Source organism: Silurus meridionalis, chromosome 6, assembly GCF_014805685.1.
Source record: "Silurus meridionalis isolate SWU-2019-XX chromosome 6, ASM1480568v1, whole genome shotgun sequence".
Lineage (NCBI taxonomy): Eukaryota > Metazoa > Chordata > Actinopteri > Siluriformes > Siluridae > Silurus > Silurus meridionalis.
The window spans coordinates 15,666,057-15,685,008 of record NC_060889.1 but is presented as its reverse complement, the minus strand read 5'-3'; the positions used below and the strand labels follow the sequence as shown (position 1 = coordinate 15,685,008).

The window sequence follows — 18,952 nt, the reverse complement described above, 5'->3', positions numbered from 1 at the left end:
TATCTATCTATCTATCTATCTATCTATCTATCCATCCCTGATTTATTTTCTTCCTTTTACTCCCAACATGCATGATCTATGATCTATCCATCCATCCATGCATGTTGGGAGTAAAAGGAAGATGTTAAGATTTTTTTAACAAAATCTTAATCAGCCTCATACACACACCATTATCACCTCTAGAGGAACGTGGAGAGAGAGAACGAGGGGGGGGGCTTGTGTGTGTGCATGTGCGTGCGCGCGCGTGCGTTTCTGACGTCATCAACAAAGGCTCGGCAACAGGCGCGTCATAGCTTCGTTGAAAGAAGGCGACGGGCTTCATTGATTAGGGCTGAAATTCTCCTCATACCAAATCTGCGACAAATCTAATACATATAGTGAACCGCACAGCTAACACCCATCTACTGAAAATCACACAAAACTGCACTCGGACGGTGAGTGTTATCTCGATATGAATAAATCAAATGCAAAAAATACAAATAAAAAAAAGGATACGGTGTGATGAGAAGTGTTTAGGCCAGCTAGCCACCTAGCCTGCTAATTATGCACGCTTTATTAACGTCACATTTTAGTAAGTGAAGGAACAAAAAAAAAAACATATCGCGGATTATAAAGGGATGTCTAACAGGAGTCAGGGGGATTATTTAACCTGCATAGCATCATGTGAAATATCAGTCATTTCTTCATGAGCCGCACTGACCGAAGACACGTTCATAAACATGTTCGGCTGCGGCTAAATGCTAACCTGTTAGTATGTTCGTGTGAATTACACAAGGTGCTTCAGCACACACACACAAGCAGCTTTATTTCATGTAATATTTTCCTCTTTGTTCTGTCCAACGATATGATTTTTTCCCCAGTGCTATATTATTAAGCTGTATTTGAAACCAATACGAACATGTCGAAGCCAATTAACAATTCATCTCTGTAAGGACTCTGTAGCTTCATAACATTTTATATACTGTTAGTTTTCATATTGATCTGGGGGATTAAAAGGGCTTTAAAAAATAATTGAGTTTAATTATTAAATTTAAAATGTAAAAAAAAAGCTGTTCTACTTTGACAACAATATTACATTTTTTATATGTGTATTTTTTTTAAATGTCTTATTATTTTAAATAAATGTATTTTTTAGTACTATGGGAAAGAGTGCCTCTTAATTTTATTCTGCAGACTTCCCGGATCTGTGCATAAAGTCTGCAATAAATCATTTTGTCACACATCCTGATTTATTTGGTTATAACCAGGAAATTCCCAAAGCAGTAACATCTCAGGTTAAAAAAAACAAACCACAGTCTTAAATGTGTGATTATTGATAGAGTACTATATGACAATTATACTAAACTATATTGCAGTTTTGTAATTGATTGAAGTATACATGTGTGTGTAAAATGTACTTGGAGGTATTGTGAATAAAATCACTGCCTTCAGTACTTCAGTACACCCACAATGTTGTCTCGCACATACTATACTAAATACTAAAAATACACATACACATACTAAAAAAAAAAATTTAAATTAGTACCGTACCATACAAATACTTGTTTGTATTAAATAACAGTCTGCATGTGTATATAAAATAGGAAAAACTATAAATTATTAATTTGTGATTTGTTTTGAAAGCAAAATTATATTTGTGACATTCAGTGCTTAAAAAAAATAAGCAAACAGTATTGATATTTACATTTTGGATCCATCATCAGAAGGAAACTTTAGTGTCACTCAGCCAGTCCTATTTCATTGCATTCTGCTCTATTTTATATTGTTTTATCATTTCATTTACCCAATGAGGCTTTGTGCATCTATGCCTGTTGCAGACGGCGAGCTGGCGCAGGTGGCAGGGTGCCCGTGGACCATGAGGGACAGCGGGACAAGCTTGGTTCCAAACCGCTGGCAGGGTGAGCTCTCCTTAACTGTGAGCCATGAGAGCAGTGGTGGAGGTATGGCAGGAGGTCACCTGTTGGGCCCTGATTCTCCTCCTAATGCCCAAAGTGCTATGGACTTCAAAGTAGGTCAAAAAGAAAGGGGGTGGACTGGAGAATATATAGAGACTGATGAGATGGATGAAGAGGATGGATTTGATGAAGAAGAGGAGGAAGACTTAGAAGAGGACCACTTGGAGGAAGGTGAGGAGATCAGTTCTGAATGTGCTCCAGTAGAGGAGGAGGAAGGAATGGGGGACTGGCATGAGCCACATGAGTCGTTGCCACAAATGGCCCATTACTACCAGAACTTTTCACCTTCGAATAAGGAGCAAGACAAACCCGAAGTCATGGATGTCCATGAGAGACCCCTCTGGGCTCGGCTTCTTGGCCTCAGGCAGCAGAGGCTGAAGCGGTGGAGGAAGCTTCGAGCCTCAACACGACTTCGCTTTCGGCTTGCTCAGAATTGGAAATCATGGCGGCAGCGGGCACAGTGGGTTGGCACACTTGGGTATAGACGAGCAAGGCGGTGGCGTCAGTATAATCTTTATCCAAGCAGGCAGAGGCGGGACCCAGGGTTGAACAGCTCAAGACTAACAGCACAGAGTGCAAATGAAATTGAGACAGGTAAGTTTAATATTTCATGAAGTCCAAATGACATTTATCAGCACCTTTCTTATCCATGTAGTTCCTCATAAAATGGTGTTGATCTCATTTCAGATGCTTCATTTAGTGATTTGAATGGGTATCATGGCATTTCCCAGTCAAGCACAGCAGTCAGTGTTGGGAACAGTGAAAGGCAAGATTTTCCCTCAGTTTCCATGCAAAGAATGGAGATGGCCCTTACAAAAGAGCATGTGTCCTGTGTCCAAGGTAAATATTTCTATTCAGTAAACCCACTGGCAGCAAATCTAATAATATCCTGTCTTTAAAATGCATTTACTACTTGTACATTGAAAAATTGTTTATCCATCACTTCAATTCAATTTTAATAAAAAAGTCCTCTTGATCTCCAACAACTATCGGTTATTTTAGTCATTGTGTATTTTACCGGTTTTCCACCGATTAATCTAGTAATTGAATATAAGTACTTTTTCTTTATTTAAGAGCAATACTAAATACACAAGAGAAAATAAGACGGGTCTCTTAAAATTAACAAGTAATTTGTTTCCTTTTTAGAAAAAATTTAAATTTTATTTCTGAAAATTGCATATAAGAATATCTGTTTGTGAAAACTAAACCCATTTAGTGCATTTAATTGCCATAATTACATCAAAATACAAATATATAAATAAAAATTAATTTCAGATTACTGTAAATAAAAAAAGGTAAACGCACTGTACTGTTTTTCTTTGTTTTAGTTTGAAATGATCCCAAACTTTTCTTTTTCGTTTTCTCTTTTTCGCCACATTAAAAAAAGTTTGCCTAATTCCTATTAGTATTTTCTCGCAATTGCAACTTCATTTTTCTTCATAAACTACGTAAAACTTTTTTTCTCCTTGTAATTCTGAATTTTCTTTACCTCATAATTCTGACTTTTTTCTTTCAATTCTCACTACATTCAACGAGGCTCCTCTGTTTCATCTGTCTTGTTCCGTCTCCTCCTTCGAGGGAGAGATCCAAAGCTCAGTTTTATACGATGCACGTTTTCTGGCACTGCCCAATTGGCTAAAAAAAGTCAGAATTGTGAGACATTGCGAGAAATCGAGTCGCAATTGCGAGAAAATAAAGTTGTGGCGGAAACAAGCTTCAACATGAATCTTCTTCTCGCCCCTCACCGTTTTCTCCCAGTTCCTCCATTTTTTTCTTCAGTCTGCAGCACATTTTGTGTTTACCTGTCCAGAGCACTCCAGAGTTTAGCAGGTGATGCATCAGTAATAATGGTCCTCTGGGAAACACAATGTCCAGTGTATAGTACATTTCTTATTTAAATAATTTGCCTCAGTTTTTTTATTCATATTACTCAACTCATTATATGGAGAAAATGTATGCCATCCCTTTTCCCAGAAAATGTGGTAGTTTCCCCCCCTCCAAAAAAAAAAATTCACTTCATTTTCTGTAGTTGGGACAAAAGGGAACAGATGGCTAAATGTAATTGGTAGCATCATTTTGCTATTTTAAATACCTGGAAAAAACTTGCCATTTCAGGCCGGTCTTTCTTAAATGTATAATCAAGTGGGCAAAGTTTGCAAACCCTCTGGTTTTTGGATGTATATGTACCTCTATAATACATTTTAGGTGTCTTGTTACTGTAAAAAAGCATCGGTAAAACTGAACAGCTATAATGTCTTGTCTTTCTACGTTTAGTTTAAGGGTATTCAGACTTTTTATGGAATTATATTTTTTAATTGTATGGAATTATATATTTGTAAAACATTTATAAATCCTCTACCAGGCATTTTGGATGAGTCCCTCCATAAATATGGCAGTCTGATCCCAATACACACTGATGATATAGTGGAGCAACTGCAGGAGATCTTCAGTGAGAGCTTCTCTCAACCTTACAGGTATAGCTGAACAAACTTTAATGGTCTCACAATTCATACACAAGTGAATGTATGGGGGGAGGGGGAGTTGTTTTTCTAAGATACCAGCTAGATTTATTGAGTGAATTCAAGTACATATACTTATTGTAGTTTTTTCACACTGCACGAGTGATTTATTACAAATGAACACATGGTCATTTCAGAAAAGCAGAGGTGCACCAGATAATCCAGTCCTACCAGAGGTCCCCAGGTACGAGCATGGTACGTGGGTTCAGCGTTAACTACAAGCGCCATGTTCTCACAATGGATGATCTGAGCACTCTGTATGGACAGAACTGGCTCAATGACCAGGTATAGTGCATTTCTATAGTAATATATATTTATTTAATAAAATGTTCAAAATTTACACACTTGTATATTCCCTCACATCATCTCAAGGAATACCATGTACATTTTTTTCAGGTTATGAACATGTATGGAGACCTTGTAATGGATTCAGTACCTGACAAGGTGATGATTCATGAAAATACTTTTCCATTATTTCCAGTAACTCTTTTGAATATAAGAATATAAAAAAAGAAATGGATGGAATCCATGGACCTGGGGGTTTGTACAGTCCGCTTTATGAAAATTACTTTATATAATGCCAACTGGAATCTGCATTCAAATGTTATTAAAAAATCTATTCTTTAATAAGAACTCTCTCTTGCTACAACAACTACCCAAAATATTATTACCATTATTTAATGTAATTTCTATCCAGATATTTGGCCAACAGACTGGACATGGAAACAAAGATGGTTTGGGTGGTTTAGAGTTATTTAGAAAAAGGTTGTCCACTTAAATAGAGACCAATTTTACCCTAAATTTCTGTTTACCCATGATATAAGCGTTAAAATAAAGAGCCACAGCCAGGGTTTCTATTGCAGTTGAACATAATAAGGCTAGCTCTGTCTTGTCTTTTAAACAAATGGTAAAGAGGCAAAATACTGATACCAATGAATTAATATTTCTTATTGTAACTAAGGCCTGTGGATCAGAATACATGAGTCTGATCCAGGAGACAAACTTGTCTCAACACCAACCCATTCTGAGGTGTAAAAGAGGAAATTCCACTACACTCTGTAAAATTATATTTTCCACCTACACAGAAATTAAGCATTTGTGTATTTGTGGAACATTTATGAACTGCATTAAACAGATGCCTAATATTAGACAAAGGAATCTCTAGACTGCCAGGAGCATGTTTCAGCTGATAATTAATGATGAGAACATTTACATTTGCAATATCAGTACGTTTTATATTTATATTCTCATTCACTGAAACAGAAATAATGATGAGAAATCATTTCCTGGGCACCACCTTGTACAGTGAGGAAAATAAGTATTTGAACACCCTGCTATTTTGCAAGTTCTCCCACTTAGAAATCATGGAGGGGTCTGAAATTGTCATCGTAGGTGCATGTCCACTGTGAGAGACATAATCTAAAAAAAAAATCCAGAAATCACAATATATGATTTTTAAACTATTTATTTGTATGATACAGCTGCAAATAAGTATTTTGACACCTGAGAAAGTCAATGTTAATATTTGGTACAGTAGCCTTTGTTTGCAGTTACATAGGTCAAACGTTTCCTGTAGTTTTTCACCAGGTTTGCACACACTGCAGGAGGATTTTGGCCCTCCTCCACACAGATCTTCTCTAGATCAGTCAGGTTTCTGGCCTGTCGCTGAGAAACACGGAGTTTGAGCTCCCTCCAAAGATTCTCTATTGGGTTTAGGTCTGGAGACTGGCTAGGCCACGCCAGAACCTTGATATGCTTCTTACAGAGCCACCCGTTGGTTATCCTGGCTGTGTGCTTCGGGTCATTGTCATGTTGGAAGACCCAGCCTCGACCCATCTTCAATGCTCTAACTGAGGGAAGGAGGTTGTTCTCCAAAATCTCGCAATACATGGCCCCAGTCATCCTCTCCTTAATACAGTGCAGTCGCCCTGTCCCATGTGCAGAAAAACACCCCAAAGCATGATGCTACCACCCCATGCTTCACAGTAGGGATGGTGTTCTTGGGATGGTACTCATCATTCTTCTTCCTCCAAAAACGTTTAGTGGAATTATGACCCAAAAGTTCTATTTTGGTCTCATCTGACCACATGACTTTCTCCCATGACTCCTCTGGATCATCCAAATGGTCATTGGCAAACTTAAGAAGTGCCTGGACATGTGCTGGTTTAAGCATGGGAACCTTCCGTGCCATGCATGATTTCAAACCATGACGTCTTAGTGTATTACCAACAGTAACCTTGGAAGCGGTGGTCCCAGCTCTTTTCAGGTCATTGACCAGCTCCTCCCGTGTAGTTCTGGGCTGATTTCTCACCTTCCTTAGGATCATTGAGACCCCACGGTGAGATCTTGCATGGAGCCCCAGTCCGAGGAGATTGACAGTCATGTTTAGCTTCTTCCATTTTCTAATGATTGCTCCAACAGTGGACCTTTTTCACCAAGCTGCTTGGCAATTTCCCCGTATCCCTTTCCAGCCTTGTGGAGGTGTACAATTTTGTCTCTAGTGTCTTTGGACAGCTCTTTGGTCTTGGCCATGTTAGTAGTTGGATTCTTACTGATTGTATGGGGTGGACAGGTGTCTTTATGCAGCTAACAACCTCAAACAGGTGCATCTAATTTAGGATAATAAATGTAGTGGAGGTGGACATTTTAAAGGCAGACTAACAGGTTTTTGATTGTCAGAATTCTAGCTGATATGCAGGTGTTTAAATACTTATTTGCAGCTGTATCATACAAATAAATAGTTTAAAAATCATATATTGTGATTTCTGGATTTTTATTATTTTTTTTGATTATGTCTCTCACAGTGGACATGCACCTACAATGACAATTTCAGACCCCAGAAGAAAGAGAACTTGCAAAATAGCAGGGTGTTCAAATACTTATTTTCCTCACTGTAAATATGATAGTTTGTAATATAATGCTATACTGAGTGAGGTTTGAGTTGTATATTAGGTGAAAGAGTCCTTAAGTGCAAAAATTTTAAGAAACTTTTTTTTTTCTCCCCCATGCATTTTAGGTCCATTTCTTCAACAGCTTCTTTTATGATAAGCTGCGAACTAAAGGTTATGAAGGAGTAAAACGGTGGACAAAAAATGTAAGACATCATTTGACATTACTCAGTCTTGGATTACATTCATGAGAATTAAAAATCAATACAAAATTAGTAAGCCATTTAAAACGGTAATAGTGATATTTAGCTGTTTAATTTTTTTTTTAGATGTTTTGTCTGTTCTGTGATAAAGTCAGATGGCATAGAGACCCCCTGGCATAAATTCTATATTTGGGCCTAAAGTGTGTAAGGTTGTATTGTATTTGTTGCTTTTAGGTTGATATCTTCAGCAAGGATCTTCTGTTGATTCCCATTCACCTGGAAGTGCATTGGTCACTTGTATCAGTGGACATCAAACAACGTTTCATCACTTACTTTGACTCTCAGCGAACTCTTAACCGGCGATGTCCCAAGGTCCGAGCTTGACTTTTTTTTTTTTTTTTTTTTTTTTTTATAAATAGTGTTTATTTTTCCACTATTGGATGATTTAACATGAATTTGCATTTAACATATAAACAGTTTGTATTTTCAAATCCACTTGTTTTTTGTTTCCCTTTTTAGCATATTTTTAAATACCTCCAGGCAGAAGCTATTATAAAGCAGCAGAGAGATTTTCTCACTGGGTGGAGGGGCTTTTTCAAAATGGTGAGTCATAGTTGCAGTTTTATAGAACAATTGACCAGAAACCTCTATGTACAAAACTCTGAGAATTATATTGAGTGTGAGCGCATGTGTGTATGTGAGCGAGTGTGTGAGGCGTGAGCGAGTGCGTGTAAGTGAGTTGTCTAAATCAGTTTACATACATATTCAGTAGGTGTAAAGTGTTACCGATACCAGACAAATGACCTGTACATAGTCAATTTTACAAGCTGTTAATTTATTAATGTATTTGTATTTAGAATGTAGGAAGGCAGAATAATGACAGCGACTGTGGAGCTTTTGTCCTTCAGGTAAGTTAAGAAAACCTTCTCCAACACTCCTCAGTGTTTTTGTATAATTTTCTAAAGCTGTTTCATATCCCAGAGAAACAAAGAAACCATTAGAAACCACCCTCAATACTTGCAAGAGTAAAAATGTAAATATATGTCAGCAGAATGAATGCACCATCTTTTGTGTCACCTTGCTAACTTTCACTTTTTCTTCATTCTAGTACTGTAAGTGTCTGGCATTGGGGCAGCCATTCAGCTTCAGTCAGCAGGATATGCCTAAACTGAGAAGACTTATGTACAAAGAGCTCTGTCATTGCAAGCTCTCACTGTGATAACTGTTTGAGGGTTATGCAGCAAGAGATGCGGAAAAGAAACAGCTGAAAACCTTCATCCCAAAAGGCAGAGAAAGACTATACAACAGGATATCACATTAATAAAAAACCCAGTTTTTTAAATATTTTTGTTTTGTATCAGTGATATTTTTTCTTGTGGTTGTCAGAGGCCAGGTTTTTCTTTCTTTCTAATGGCTACCTTTTTGAGATTTGACATCTTGGTAGCAGCCTTTTCGGACTCTTGTAAAAGGCTTCACCGGAGGGTTAGAATGCCGCTCTTGGATTTTTCTCATCATCTGTAATGGTCTAGTGAGACTTTTTATTAAATGTTGAGAAAAGTTATGTTACTCAAATGTGCAAGTATAATCATATTTCTTTTATTTTTATTTTTTTTCAATAAACCATGTCCTGTGTAAACTAATGGGTCGGCCTGGTCTGATCACTATTGACTGTATATTGTTATCTTTATCACGTTTGTGTATTACAAGTTTGTGGAAAATATGCAGATTGTTTGTTTCACTGCTTTATAATTTATTTGTTTTTGTAATTTGAATTGGACCACTTTTGAAGATCTCTAAAATGACAAAATATGATCAAATGGAGATGTTTAAAGGGTGAAACAGCACAGTCTATTTTTTTTTATCCTCCTGTATGCCTGTGTGGTGTTCACAACCACTGTGACGATCATCATTTCATCTATGGTTTGTGCCTCTAAGTTTAATGGAATGCCCTAGTATAATTGATAGTCAAATTATTATTTCAACATTTTTATTAGTACAGACATATTATTTTAAGTTAATCGAAATACCTTGCACTCTGATTAGTATTCAACTTTCAATTGCCTGACCATAAAGCAAGCAAGCTAGCTAGCGCTCTCTCTCTCTCTCTCTCTCTCTCTCTATATATATATATATATACATACACAAATATATATAATATACATACGACATCATTATTTTATAAATTATTTAATGCTATAATACTATAGTTTTGCAATTCAACGTTTGTCGGAAATCATTGAGTCAACGTTTACTGTGAGGCCATAGAAGTCCCGCCTACATTTTGGGCCGGACTTCTTTGGCTGGTGATGTCACAGTAACTATTTTACTGCGACGTAGTATTCAGCCAATAGGCGCCAAGCCTAGGTTTGATGACAGGCGAATGCTCCAATGAAAATTCTTCAAGCCGTGACACAGCCCAGTATTAAGAACGTTTCCGCCCTTCTATCTTTCATTGTAATCATGACGACTGAACATGAACATAGGTGAGTGAATCGCTTAATACACCAAGCATTTTAAATAGGTTTAAATGTATTAACTGTTGGTTTAAATGTATTAATACTGCTTATACGCGAAAGAACTAAAGCGATTATTCGAGTTTTGCTTCGGATAAATTCAGACTAATTCGAAGGTTCTGGCGGCGTGGCCCTTAGTAGGCTTGCTAACTCAGCAGCATGGACGGAAGAAGGCCGCGGTTTGGCATAAAACGCAAATTTGTTTTAGCCTTTATTATTTTCGTGCGTTTTAAAACTTGTACAACGTGTCTAATCATCACTGGTCTATATATGTAGGTAAAAACAGTTCAGTGTGAGGTTAACGGAAAATTAAAATCTGCCGGGTCGCTAGCCGAATGCTAACACTTTATGCTAGATGCCGGCACGGCCTCATCCACATGGTCGCCTCGTGACTTTACTTCTCGAAGGTTAATCAGTCACTTTCTCCCGACATTTGACGCGAGGGAAAAGGGCTGCGATGCTCTCTGGTATCATATCGTGCGATTTGTTCATCAATCTGCCTCGTGTTAACTAGGATTAGAAAAGTATCGCGAAAACCTTGAGCCTCGTGCACATGGCCTACCGGCTAGACAATGGAGAAGTGTCCGTTAGTGCGGGGGAGTGTAGGCCGCAACCTCACCCAGCCCCACCTCGGTTTAACACCGTGTTCACTTAGTCATCACAAATTCAACTGTTTGATAGTTTTCCCGATTTTCATTCATTTAGGCGTAAAATATTATTTAAACGAGTCTGATCGCGTGTTCATGATCGAAGTGTTAGCATAGCTAAGTTTTCTCCATTTGTACGCTACGGGTTTACATTAACTATAAAATGGCAGTGATCTGATTTATAAAACGATCGTGTGGGTTTTTTTTTACTACTAATTATACAACGAGGCCCAAAAACCCTTCTGCTGAAACTGGTTTTTGGCATGAAGGGGCCTTCTGCAGAACCTGCGACGTGTCTCACGTGTTCCTCCATTTCGTGGCTCTCGCACTCCTGGATTTGCGCTTCTCTCTGGTCTCGCTAATGTCGAACCAGTTATAAGAACTGGAACGAATAGATTAGAAATACCTAATTTTTTTCTCCTTTTTTTTTTTTTTACCCAGTAGAGACAATGGTCCCGAGGGCATGGAGCCTGATGGAGTCATTGAGGTGGGTTAAATACCGTATTTAACATTTATTTATTTAATTTAATCTGTAGCTTTAAATGCTAGTGTTTCATACGCATTCATTAATTGGTTGCCAGTATAGCTCCAGTTTTTTTTACTAGTTCTTTTCCTGCTTCATGCATGCATTGTGCTAAGGATTTTTTTGTCTTTTTAGGGAAATTGGAAGGAGATTGTCGACAGCTTTGATGACATGAAATTGCGTGAGAACCTTCTCAGGGGGATATATGCCTATGGTTTTGAAAACCTTCTGCCATTCAGCAGAGGGCAATTCTCCCTTGCATTAAGGGTATGTATTTTGGAACGATCTTGTTTTATTGGAATAGTGCTATTTGGTCTTCTGCCACCCTTAGCAACTGGGCAAGACTGTGTCTGTCTGTGGCACATTGTTCTATATCTGGTAAGGGAAGAGCAAATGCAGCCTGTATTCATCCCAGTCTACTCAGTACCGTGAGCATAAGACTGTTTCATGCTATGGGCACAGAATGAAAAGGCCTTTTGACTTTGGAAGGCTTCTTTGGCAAAATAATTACCAAAATGTATTTGTGCAGGTTATGATGTCATCGCTCAGGCTCAGTCTGGAACAGGGAAGACGGCCACCTTTGCTATCTCCATCCTGCAACAGATTGATATAGAGCTTAAGGCCACGCAAGCTATGGTCCTGGCTCCAACCAGAGAGCTTGCTCAGCAGGTAAGACTCGGTGCATAGTAATTTTTATAATTTGCATACATTGTTACACTTCTGCATGCACTGAGCACTTGATTAGAAATGTAGATCTGTCTTATTTGTTAGGCATGGTAGTGTCTCAGTGATATCTTTTTATATCTGTGGGGAAAATCAGTCTCCTTGTTCATTTCTGTCGCTCAAGAATGAGACTGCAATGGGCCTATTTTGCTCTGGCTCATTAGCTCATGTCCTTGACCTCTAGTATTTGGCTCAATGGTGCTAAGTTTGTGTATAGCAACCAACTGGGTGCTATACACAAACTTGGCAACATTGATCCAAATGTTTAACATTTTTATGAGCTTGACTTGGTCCATATGGATTACAGAAAATGCTGTATTTAACTGATTTCTCTGTACTTTAGATCCAGAAGGTGGTTCTTGCCCTAGGAGACTACATGGGTGGTACCTGCCATGCCTGCATTGGTGGCACCAATGTCCGTAACGAGGTGCAGAAGCTCCAGGCTGATGTGCCCCACATTGTGGTTGGAACCCCTGGGCGAGTCTTTGACATGCTTAACCGACGATATCTTTGTAAGCATCTGTTACAACAGTCTAATTCATATCTGAGGGCGTGAAAGCTGTAATGATGATCCCCATGCGTGTCAACTGACTCCAGAGTTTCCTGTGTTCCTCTGCCACATCTCTACGTTCTGTTGAGATGTGAACAGGGTTCATGGATCTCTGGAGGCATGATCTGACTTCACTGACCTGAACACAGCATTGCCCATATTTTGCATTGAGTATTATAATGATTTGAGTAGTTGACCATGATGGTTTTTATTGGTTAGCAGATTCAGCGTTGTTTAACCTAGTCCAGCATATTTTCAGTTTGCTATTAATTTATTTACAGGTTATATTGTCTTGGTGGAAGATTTCATTAAACATGGGTGTTCTCTTTTTATCAGCTCCCAAATACATTAAGATGTTTGCCTTGGATGAAGCTGATGAGATGCTGAGCAGAGGGTTCAAGGACCAAATTTATGAGATTTTCCAGAAGCTATCCACTGACATTCAGGTAAAAATTATGTACAAACACTCATTATGATCTTTGATGGCCAAAGATCCCTCTCCCCCTAGCCACCTTTGCTGTGGAGGGAAAAAAGTTCTTTGGTATAGTATTCCTGCTGTTCTCCACAGTGACTGGGTCCCCTCTGTCCCTTATCACGACTATAAAGCAGTTGACATTTCATTGTTCCATTGTATTTTTGCTTGATTAAATAATTAAAAACAAGTTTCAGTTGTGCTAAAAGGTGTATATTTTCCTGCAGGTGATTCTGTTGTCAGCCACCATGCCTCAAGAGGTGCTGGATGTCACTACAAAGTTTATGCGAGATCCCGTTAGGATCTTGGTGAAGAAGGAAGAGCTGACCCTAGAGGGTATTCGTCAGTTCTACATTAATGTGGAGAGGGAGGTAAATGAATTTATGATAACTTCTGCAGTGTAAGAATGTAAAGCTAAAAGGCGCCATCTGGTGTACATAACTTGTCATTGCACACGTGGTCTGATTTAATCTAGGTGGACTGGTTACTGTTTAAGATATTTAAGTTTTTAGAGGATTTAGTGACTTGTTTTTTCACTTAACACTTGGCATATTGTGTAACTGGCTCCCTTTAATCGTGTCTTAGGAATGGAAGTTGGACACACTTTGTGACCTGTATGAGACGTTGACTATCACTCAAGCTGTTATCTTCATTAACACTCGCCGGAAGGTGGACTGGCTGACTGAGAAAATGCATGCTAGAGACTTTACAGTGTCTGCTTTGGTAAGTAAATTCTCACCTGTGTATAAGAACTCCCACCCCCCTTAACAACTGGGCAAGGCAGTGTCTGTAAGTGGCACATTGTTCTATATCTGTTAAGGGAAGAAAAAATGCAGTCCATATTCATCCCAGTCTACTCAGTACAGTGAGCAGAAGACTGTTTCATGCTATGGACACAGATATATTTGGAACTGTTTTACTAACCATGAGCTGGCTTTTTTTTTTTTCTTCTTCTTTAGCATGGAGACATGGATCAGAAGGAGCGAGATTTAATTATGAAGGAGTTTCGCTCTGGCTCCAGTCGTGTCCTAATCACCACTGACCTGCTGGTAGGTTTGTCTGTTAAGTTAGTTAATGGATAGTAATGCTTATAACATGTAAGCAAACTTTTTAAAAGCCTGCCATATGCAATGTGGTGCTGAAATGCATTTTTAAAATTAATACTCTTTGTCCTCCAGGCTCGTGGCATTGATGTGCAGCAGGTTTCTCTGGTCATCAACTACGACTTGCCCACAAACCGGGAGAATTACATCCACAGGCAAGTAATGAGCACAGCACCGGTCCAAAAATATATTTTTAATAAAGTGATTTGTAGGATCTAACCATGATTTTATTTTGTTTAGAATTGGGCGTGGTGGTCGTTTTGGCAGAAAGGGTGTCGCTATCAACATGGTGACTGAGGATGACAAGCGCACACTCCGGGACATTGAGACCTTCTACAACACCACTGTGGAAGAAATGCCAATGAATGTGGCTGACTTGATCTAAAACCATCTTCCCACTATTCTTCTCCCATTTCATTTCTTTGTCTCCTATATATCTGGACTTGTACATGCTCCTTTCCCCTCTAAATCCACAACATTGCCCAAACAATTATCATTGTACACAGAAAGACATAAATATGCCTTATGTGTGACTTTGAAAAGACTTTCTTGAGTGTTCTTTTTAGCATTTAACAATGATTGGTTAAATTGGAGTGAGCCTTGTGCAGTGATGCTATCCCTCTGACATGTTCCATCCACTTATTTTATTGTTCTGTATATTTGTATCTATTGACTAAAGAGCTGAGCACCAAATGGTTGAAGTGGACCTGTTTATTTGACATGCCATTATGCCATACATTGTGGCTGCTCTAATAGTTTATGGAAAAGTATGGCTGAACTTACAATGATGAGTGTAAAATTCTCATCTTGCTCAGCCAGGTATTTGGACAAAGATCTGTCTTGCATTCAAAGTGTTAAATCTTCTGTGCTTTCAGGGTGGAGTGTGAGCTTTTGTGCTTTGTTTTCCCCTCTTGTAGTGCTTGAACAAAAACACTGCCATCACATTTGTTAGAAACATTTCTAAATTAATAAGCGTTGTTGCCGGACATGGTTTTTACATCTTAACTTGTATAGTGCCATTTTGCAGTAGCATTGTCTTTTTAAGGACGTTTCTTGTTTCACCCATGCCACACACGGCTCGGTGTTGGGACATTATCACCCCATAGTGTATTGTATAGATTTTGTGTACGTCCTGTATTGAGGAGTGTTGCTCCAGTAACCTACCTCACCAAAAGAGATTGGAGGGGTCTTTTTAAAGGACCAAACCACAAATGATTATGTAGAGCTTCTAACGAATTTTTTTTTTTTTTTTCCTGGTTTAAAGAAACCTGTCTTGTGAAGTGGGAGCGGAGGTTTGGCTGTGCAGTTTACATTGCTCAGTGCTGTTTTTTTAAATGAATTTATTAAAATGTGATAACCTTTTTCAGACAGAAGCCATGTATTAAACTTTTTCTACATTGGATTCTGTATAGTATTTATTTTAATTTCTTAAATAAAGGTATTTCTTTTTATCTAGTCAAACACGTTTTCTTGGGAGTCCTTTGAGGCACCATGCCAAGGTATAGTCTCTAAGCCTAATAAAAGTTTGGTACAAAACAAGCAGTCCACTTTATCTAGTGGAAAACTCCGACTCATACAGGTTGTAAGCATAAAAACTGATCACATTTGATGGGACAAAATATTTAGGACATGGTGCTGTCCGTCCAAATCGTTAGTATTTTAGTTGAAGTAAATACTGACCATGCAAACCTTTTTGGATGTTTTCTTTTCCATGCTGACTATTCATGTGATACTAGTGATGAATAAATTTGCTGGTGTAAGCTTGGGGCATGCTGTAATGACGTCACATGCAGGAGGAATGCTGTTTTACCTTGATTAGTTTTAATTATAGAAATGAATGCTGTGTAGATGGTAGACAGGATAAATAAAGGCATGTCAAACACTGGTTGCTGAGGTCACAAGTCATAACATACAGGTTTGTGATTTTGCATTTCATACAATCTAAACCTCGCATATCAAGATGGCCTTTAGCTTGTAGATTTTCAGAGATTGAAGGTGATTTTAAAAGTGGATGTCTGATCAGTTTACTCAAGTGTGTTAAAGATTAAACAAATTTGCTGTGTTGTGTCTCTTGCTGGACAACACACCAGATATATTTTCTACTGAGAAGTAGTTATATGGAAACACAGCCAGTGCGCACTCAGCCCGGATAAATGGGCAGGATTGCGTTAAGAAGGGAATCCAGCTTAAAATGTGCCAAATCAAATATGCGGATCACGAATCATACCGGATCGGTCGAGGCCCGAGTTACCAATGACCCCCACAGGTATTGGTAGCCACCAGTGTGGAAATTGGGCTACTGTTGGCTGAAGGAGGAGACAAAGAGGAGGAAGACTTCTACAGAGACAGCAGAGAAAGGAGAAGTGTAGAAGAGTGGAGGTTTGGATTGGAACTTTAAATTTTGGTACTATGACTGGTGAAGAAGAGAGTTACCTCATATGATAGAGAGGAGAAAGGCCGATGTGTGTTCAGGAGACCAAGTGGAAAGGAAGTAAGACCAGGAACATTGGAGGTGGATTTAAACTTTTTTATTATGCTGTGGGTGGAAAGAAAAATGGTGTAGGGGTGATTCTGAAGGAAGAGTACAGTAAGAGTGTAGTGAAGTTTCTGGAAGTTGAAGGGGTGATGATAAATGTCATCAGTGCCTATGCTCCACAAGTTGGCTGTGAGATGGAGGAGAAGGAAAGATTCTGGAGTGAATTAGATGAAGTGGTAGATGGTGTACCTGCGAAAGAATGATTGGTGATTGGGACAGACTTTAATGGGCATGTAGGTGAAGGGAACAGAGGTGATGAGGAGGTGATGGTAGGTATGGTTTTAAGGAGAGGAATGTGGAAGGGCAGATGGTGGTAGATTTTGCTAAAAGGATGGAAATGGCAGTGGTGAACACATATTTTAAGAAGAAGGAGGATCATAGGGTGATGTATAAGAGTGGAGGAAGGTGCACACAGGTGGACTATGTTCTATGTAGGAGATGCAACCTGAAGGAGATTGGAGACTGTAAGGTGTTGGCGGGGGACAGTGTAGCTAGACAGCATCGGATGGTGGTCTGTAGAATGGTTTTGGAGGTGAAGAAGAAGAGGAGGAGAGTGAGGCCTGAAAGAAGAATAAGATGGTGGAAACTGAAGGAGGAAGAGTGTAGTGTGAGGTTCAGGGAAGAGGTCAGACAGAGGCTCAGTGGTGGTGAAGAGGTGCAGAATGATTGGGCAACTAGAAAGGTACTTAGTGTGACATCTGGAAATAGAAAGGAAGATAAAGAGATGTGTTGGTGGCATGAGGAAGTGCAGGAAAGCATAAGGAGAAAGAGGTCGACGAAACAGAATTGGGATCCACAGAGTAATGAGAAAAGTAGGCAGGAGTACAAGGAGATGTGGCAGCAGGTAAAGAGGGATGTGGCGAAAGCCAAGGAAAAGGCATACGAGGAGCTGTATGAGAGGTTGGACATGAAGGAAGGAGAAAAGGATTTATACTGATTGACCAGACAGAGGGACCGAGCTGGGAAGGATGTGCTGCAAGTTAGAGCAATAAAGGATGGAGATGGAAATGTGTTGATTTGTAAAAAGTGTGTTGAGAAGATGGAGGGAGTATTTTAAACAGCCGATGAATGAGGAAAATAAGAGAGAGAAGGTTGGATGGTGTGGAGATGGTGAAGCAGGAAGTGGATAGGATTAGTAAGGTAAGTAAAGTGAGAGCGAGCTATTAAGAGGATGAAGAGTGGAAAGTTGGTTGGACCAGATGACATATCGGTAGAAGCATTGAGATGTTTCGAAGAGATGCAGTGGAGTTTTTAACAAGATTGTTAAACAAAATTTTGGAAGGTGCGAAGATGCCTGAGGAATGGAGAAGGAGTGTGCTGGTACTGATCTTTAAAAAATAAGGGAGATGTGCAGACCTGCAGTAACTACAGGGGAAAGGTATCTTTAAGTACCTGTGGTCAACAGTGCAAAGTAATGGAGAGTGTGTTAGAGAAGTGAAGAAAGGAGTGCAGGCAGGGTGGAGTGGGTGAAAAAGAGTGATAGCAGGAGTGATTTGTGATAGAAGAGTATCTGCAAGAGTGAAAGGGAAAGTTTATAGGACTCTGGTGTGATCTGCGATGTTGTATGGTTTAGAGACAGTGACATTGAGTAAAAGACAGGAGGTGGAGCTGGAGGTAGCAGAGCTGAAGATGTTGAGGTTTTCGTTGGGAGTGACGAGGATGGACAGGATTAGAAATTAGTTTATTAGAGGGACAGCGCATGTAGGATGTTTTGGAGACAAGGTGAGGGAGGCTCGATTGGGATGGTTTGGACATGTGCAGAGGAGGGACATGGGGTATATCAGTAGGAAAATGCTGAGGATGGAGCCACCAGGAAGGAGAAATAGAGGAAGGCCAAGGAGGATGTTTATGGATGTGGTGAGGAAAGACATGCAGGTAGTTGGGTTAAAAGAGGTAGATGTAGAGGACAGATTAGTATGTAGACGGATGATCTGCTGTGGCGACCCCTAATGGGAGCAGCCAGAAGAAGAAGTTATATGGGAACCCATTCAACCACCCACCATGGAGAGAATAAATTTTTTTATTATTTGATAGTCAAGTTAATTCTGGTATCAGTTTAGGCTATACAGTTGCAGCCTGTGTAAAAACAAAAAAAACAATCTATTCTGGTTTATAAAAGTCACGAACGGTCACTATAATAAAGCCCACTAGGGGGCAGACAAGCAGTTAAGGGTTGTGGTAAGAAAAGGTTAAATGGACAGTGTACTAAGTAAGGCACCTCAGTCCAGCACATTGCCTGGCTTTATAAAAGTGTTATTCCTCTCTCTGCATGCCAATGCTTTGTGGCATTGCGTGTATGTCATTTTAATTCCATGCTAAC

The 18,952-nt window shown here is 39.2% G+C and overlaps 2 protein-coding genes and 1 non-coding gene across 3 annotated transcripts; all 3 read left to right on the top strand.

The window, feature by feature from the left end:
• The first annotated feature begins 277 nt into the window (after nt 1-277).
• senp3b (SUMO specific peptidase 3b) lies at nt 278-9,285 on the top strand. The gene is made up of 11 exons (XM_046852826.1): nt 278-434; nt 1,818-2,549; nt 2,643-2,795; nt 4,318-4,429; nt 4,612-4,759; nt 4,871-4,918; nt 7,491-7,568; nt 7,800-7,937; nt 8,085-8,168; nt 8,423-8,473; nt 8,674-9,285. The coding sequence occupies exons 2-11, from the start codon at nt 1,856-1,858 to the stop codon at nt 8,782-8,784; spliced, it is 1,617 nt and encodes a 538-aa protein (XP_046708782.1). The 5' UTR covers nt 278-434; nt 1,818-1,855; the 3' UTR covers nt 8,785-9,285.
• A 725-nt stretch (nt 9,286-10,010) lies between these two features.
• On the top strand, nt 10,011-14,789 carry eif4a1a (eukaryotic translation initiation factor 4A1A). The gene is given in 12 exon segments (XM_046852174.1): nt 10,011-10,048; nt 11,167-11,212; nt 11,384-11,465; nt 11,468-11,515; nt 11,778-11,917; nt 12,315-12,483; nt 12,858-12,967; nt 13,221-13,364; nt 13,579-13,716; nt 13,953-14,042; nt 14,172-14,251; nt 14,337-14,789. Coding segments are annotated over 12 exon segments (1,215 nt in total). The 5' UTR covers nt 10,011-10,025; the 3' UTR covers nt 14,482-14,789.
• On the top strand, nt 12,530-12,671 carry LOC124388180. Its single transcript, XR_006926362.1, has one exon. It is a non-coding gene; the product is annotated as a small nucleolar RNA SNORD10 (small nucleolar RNA).
• Nucleotides 14,790-18,952: the final 4,163 nt, after the last annotated feature.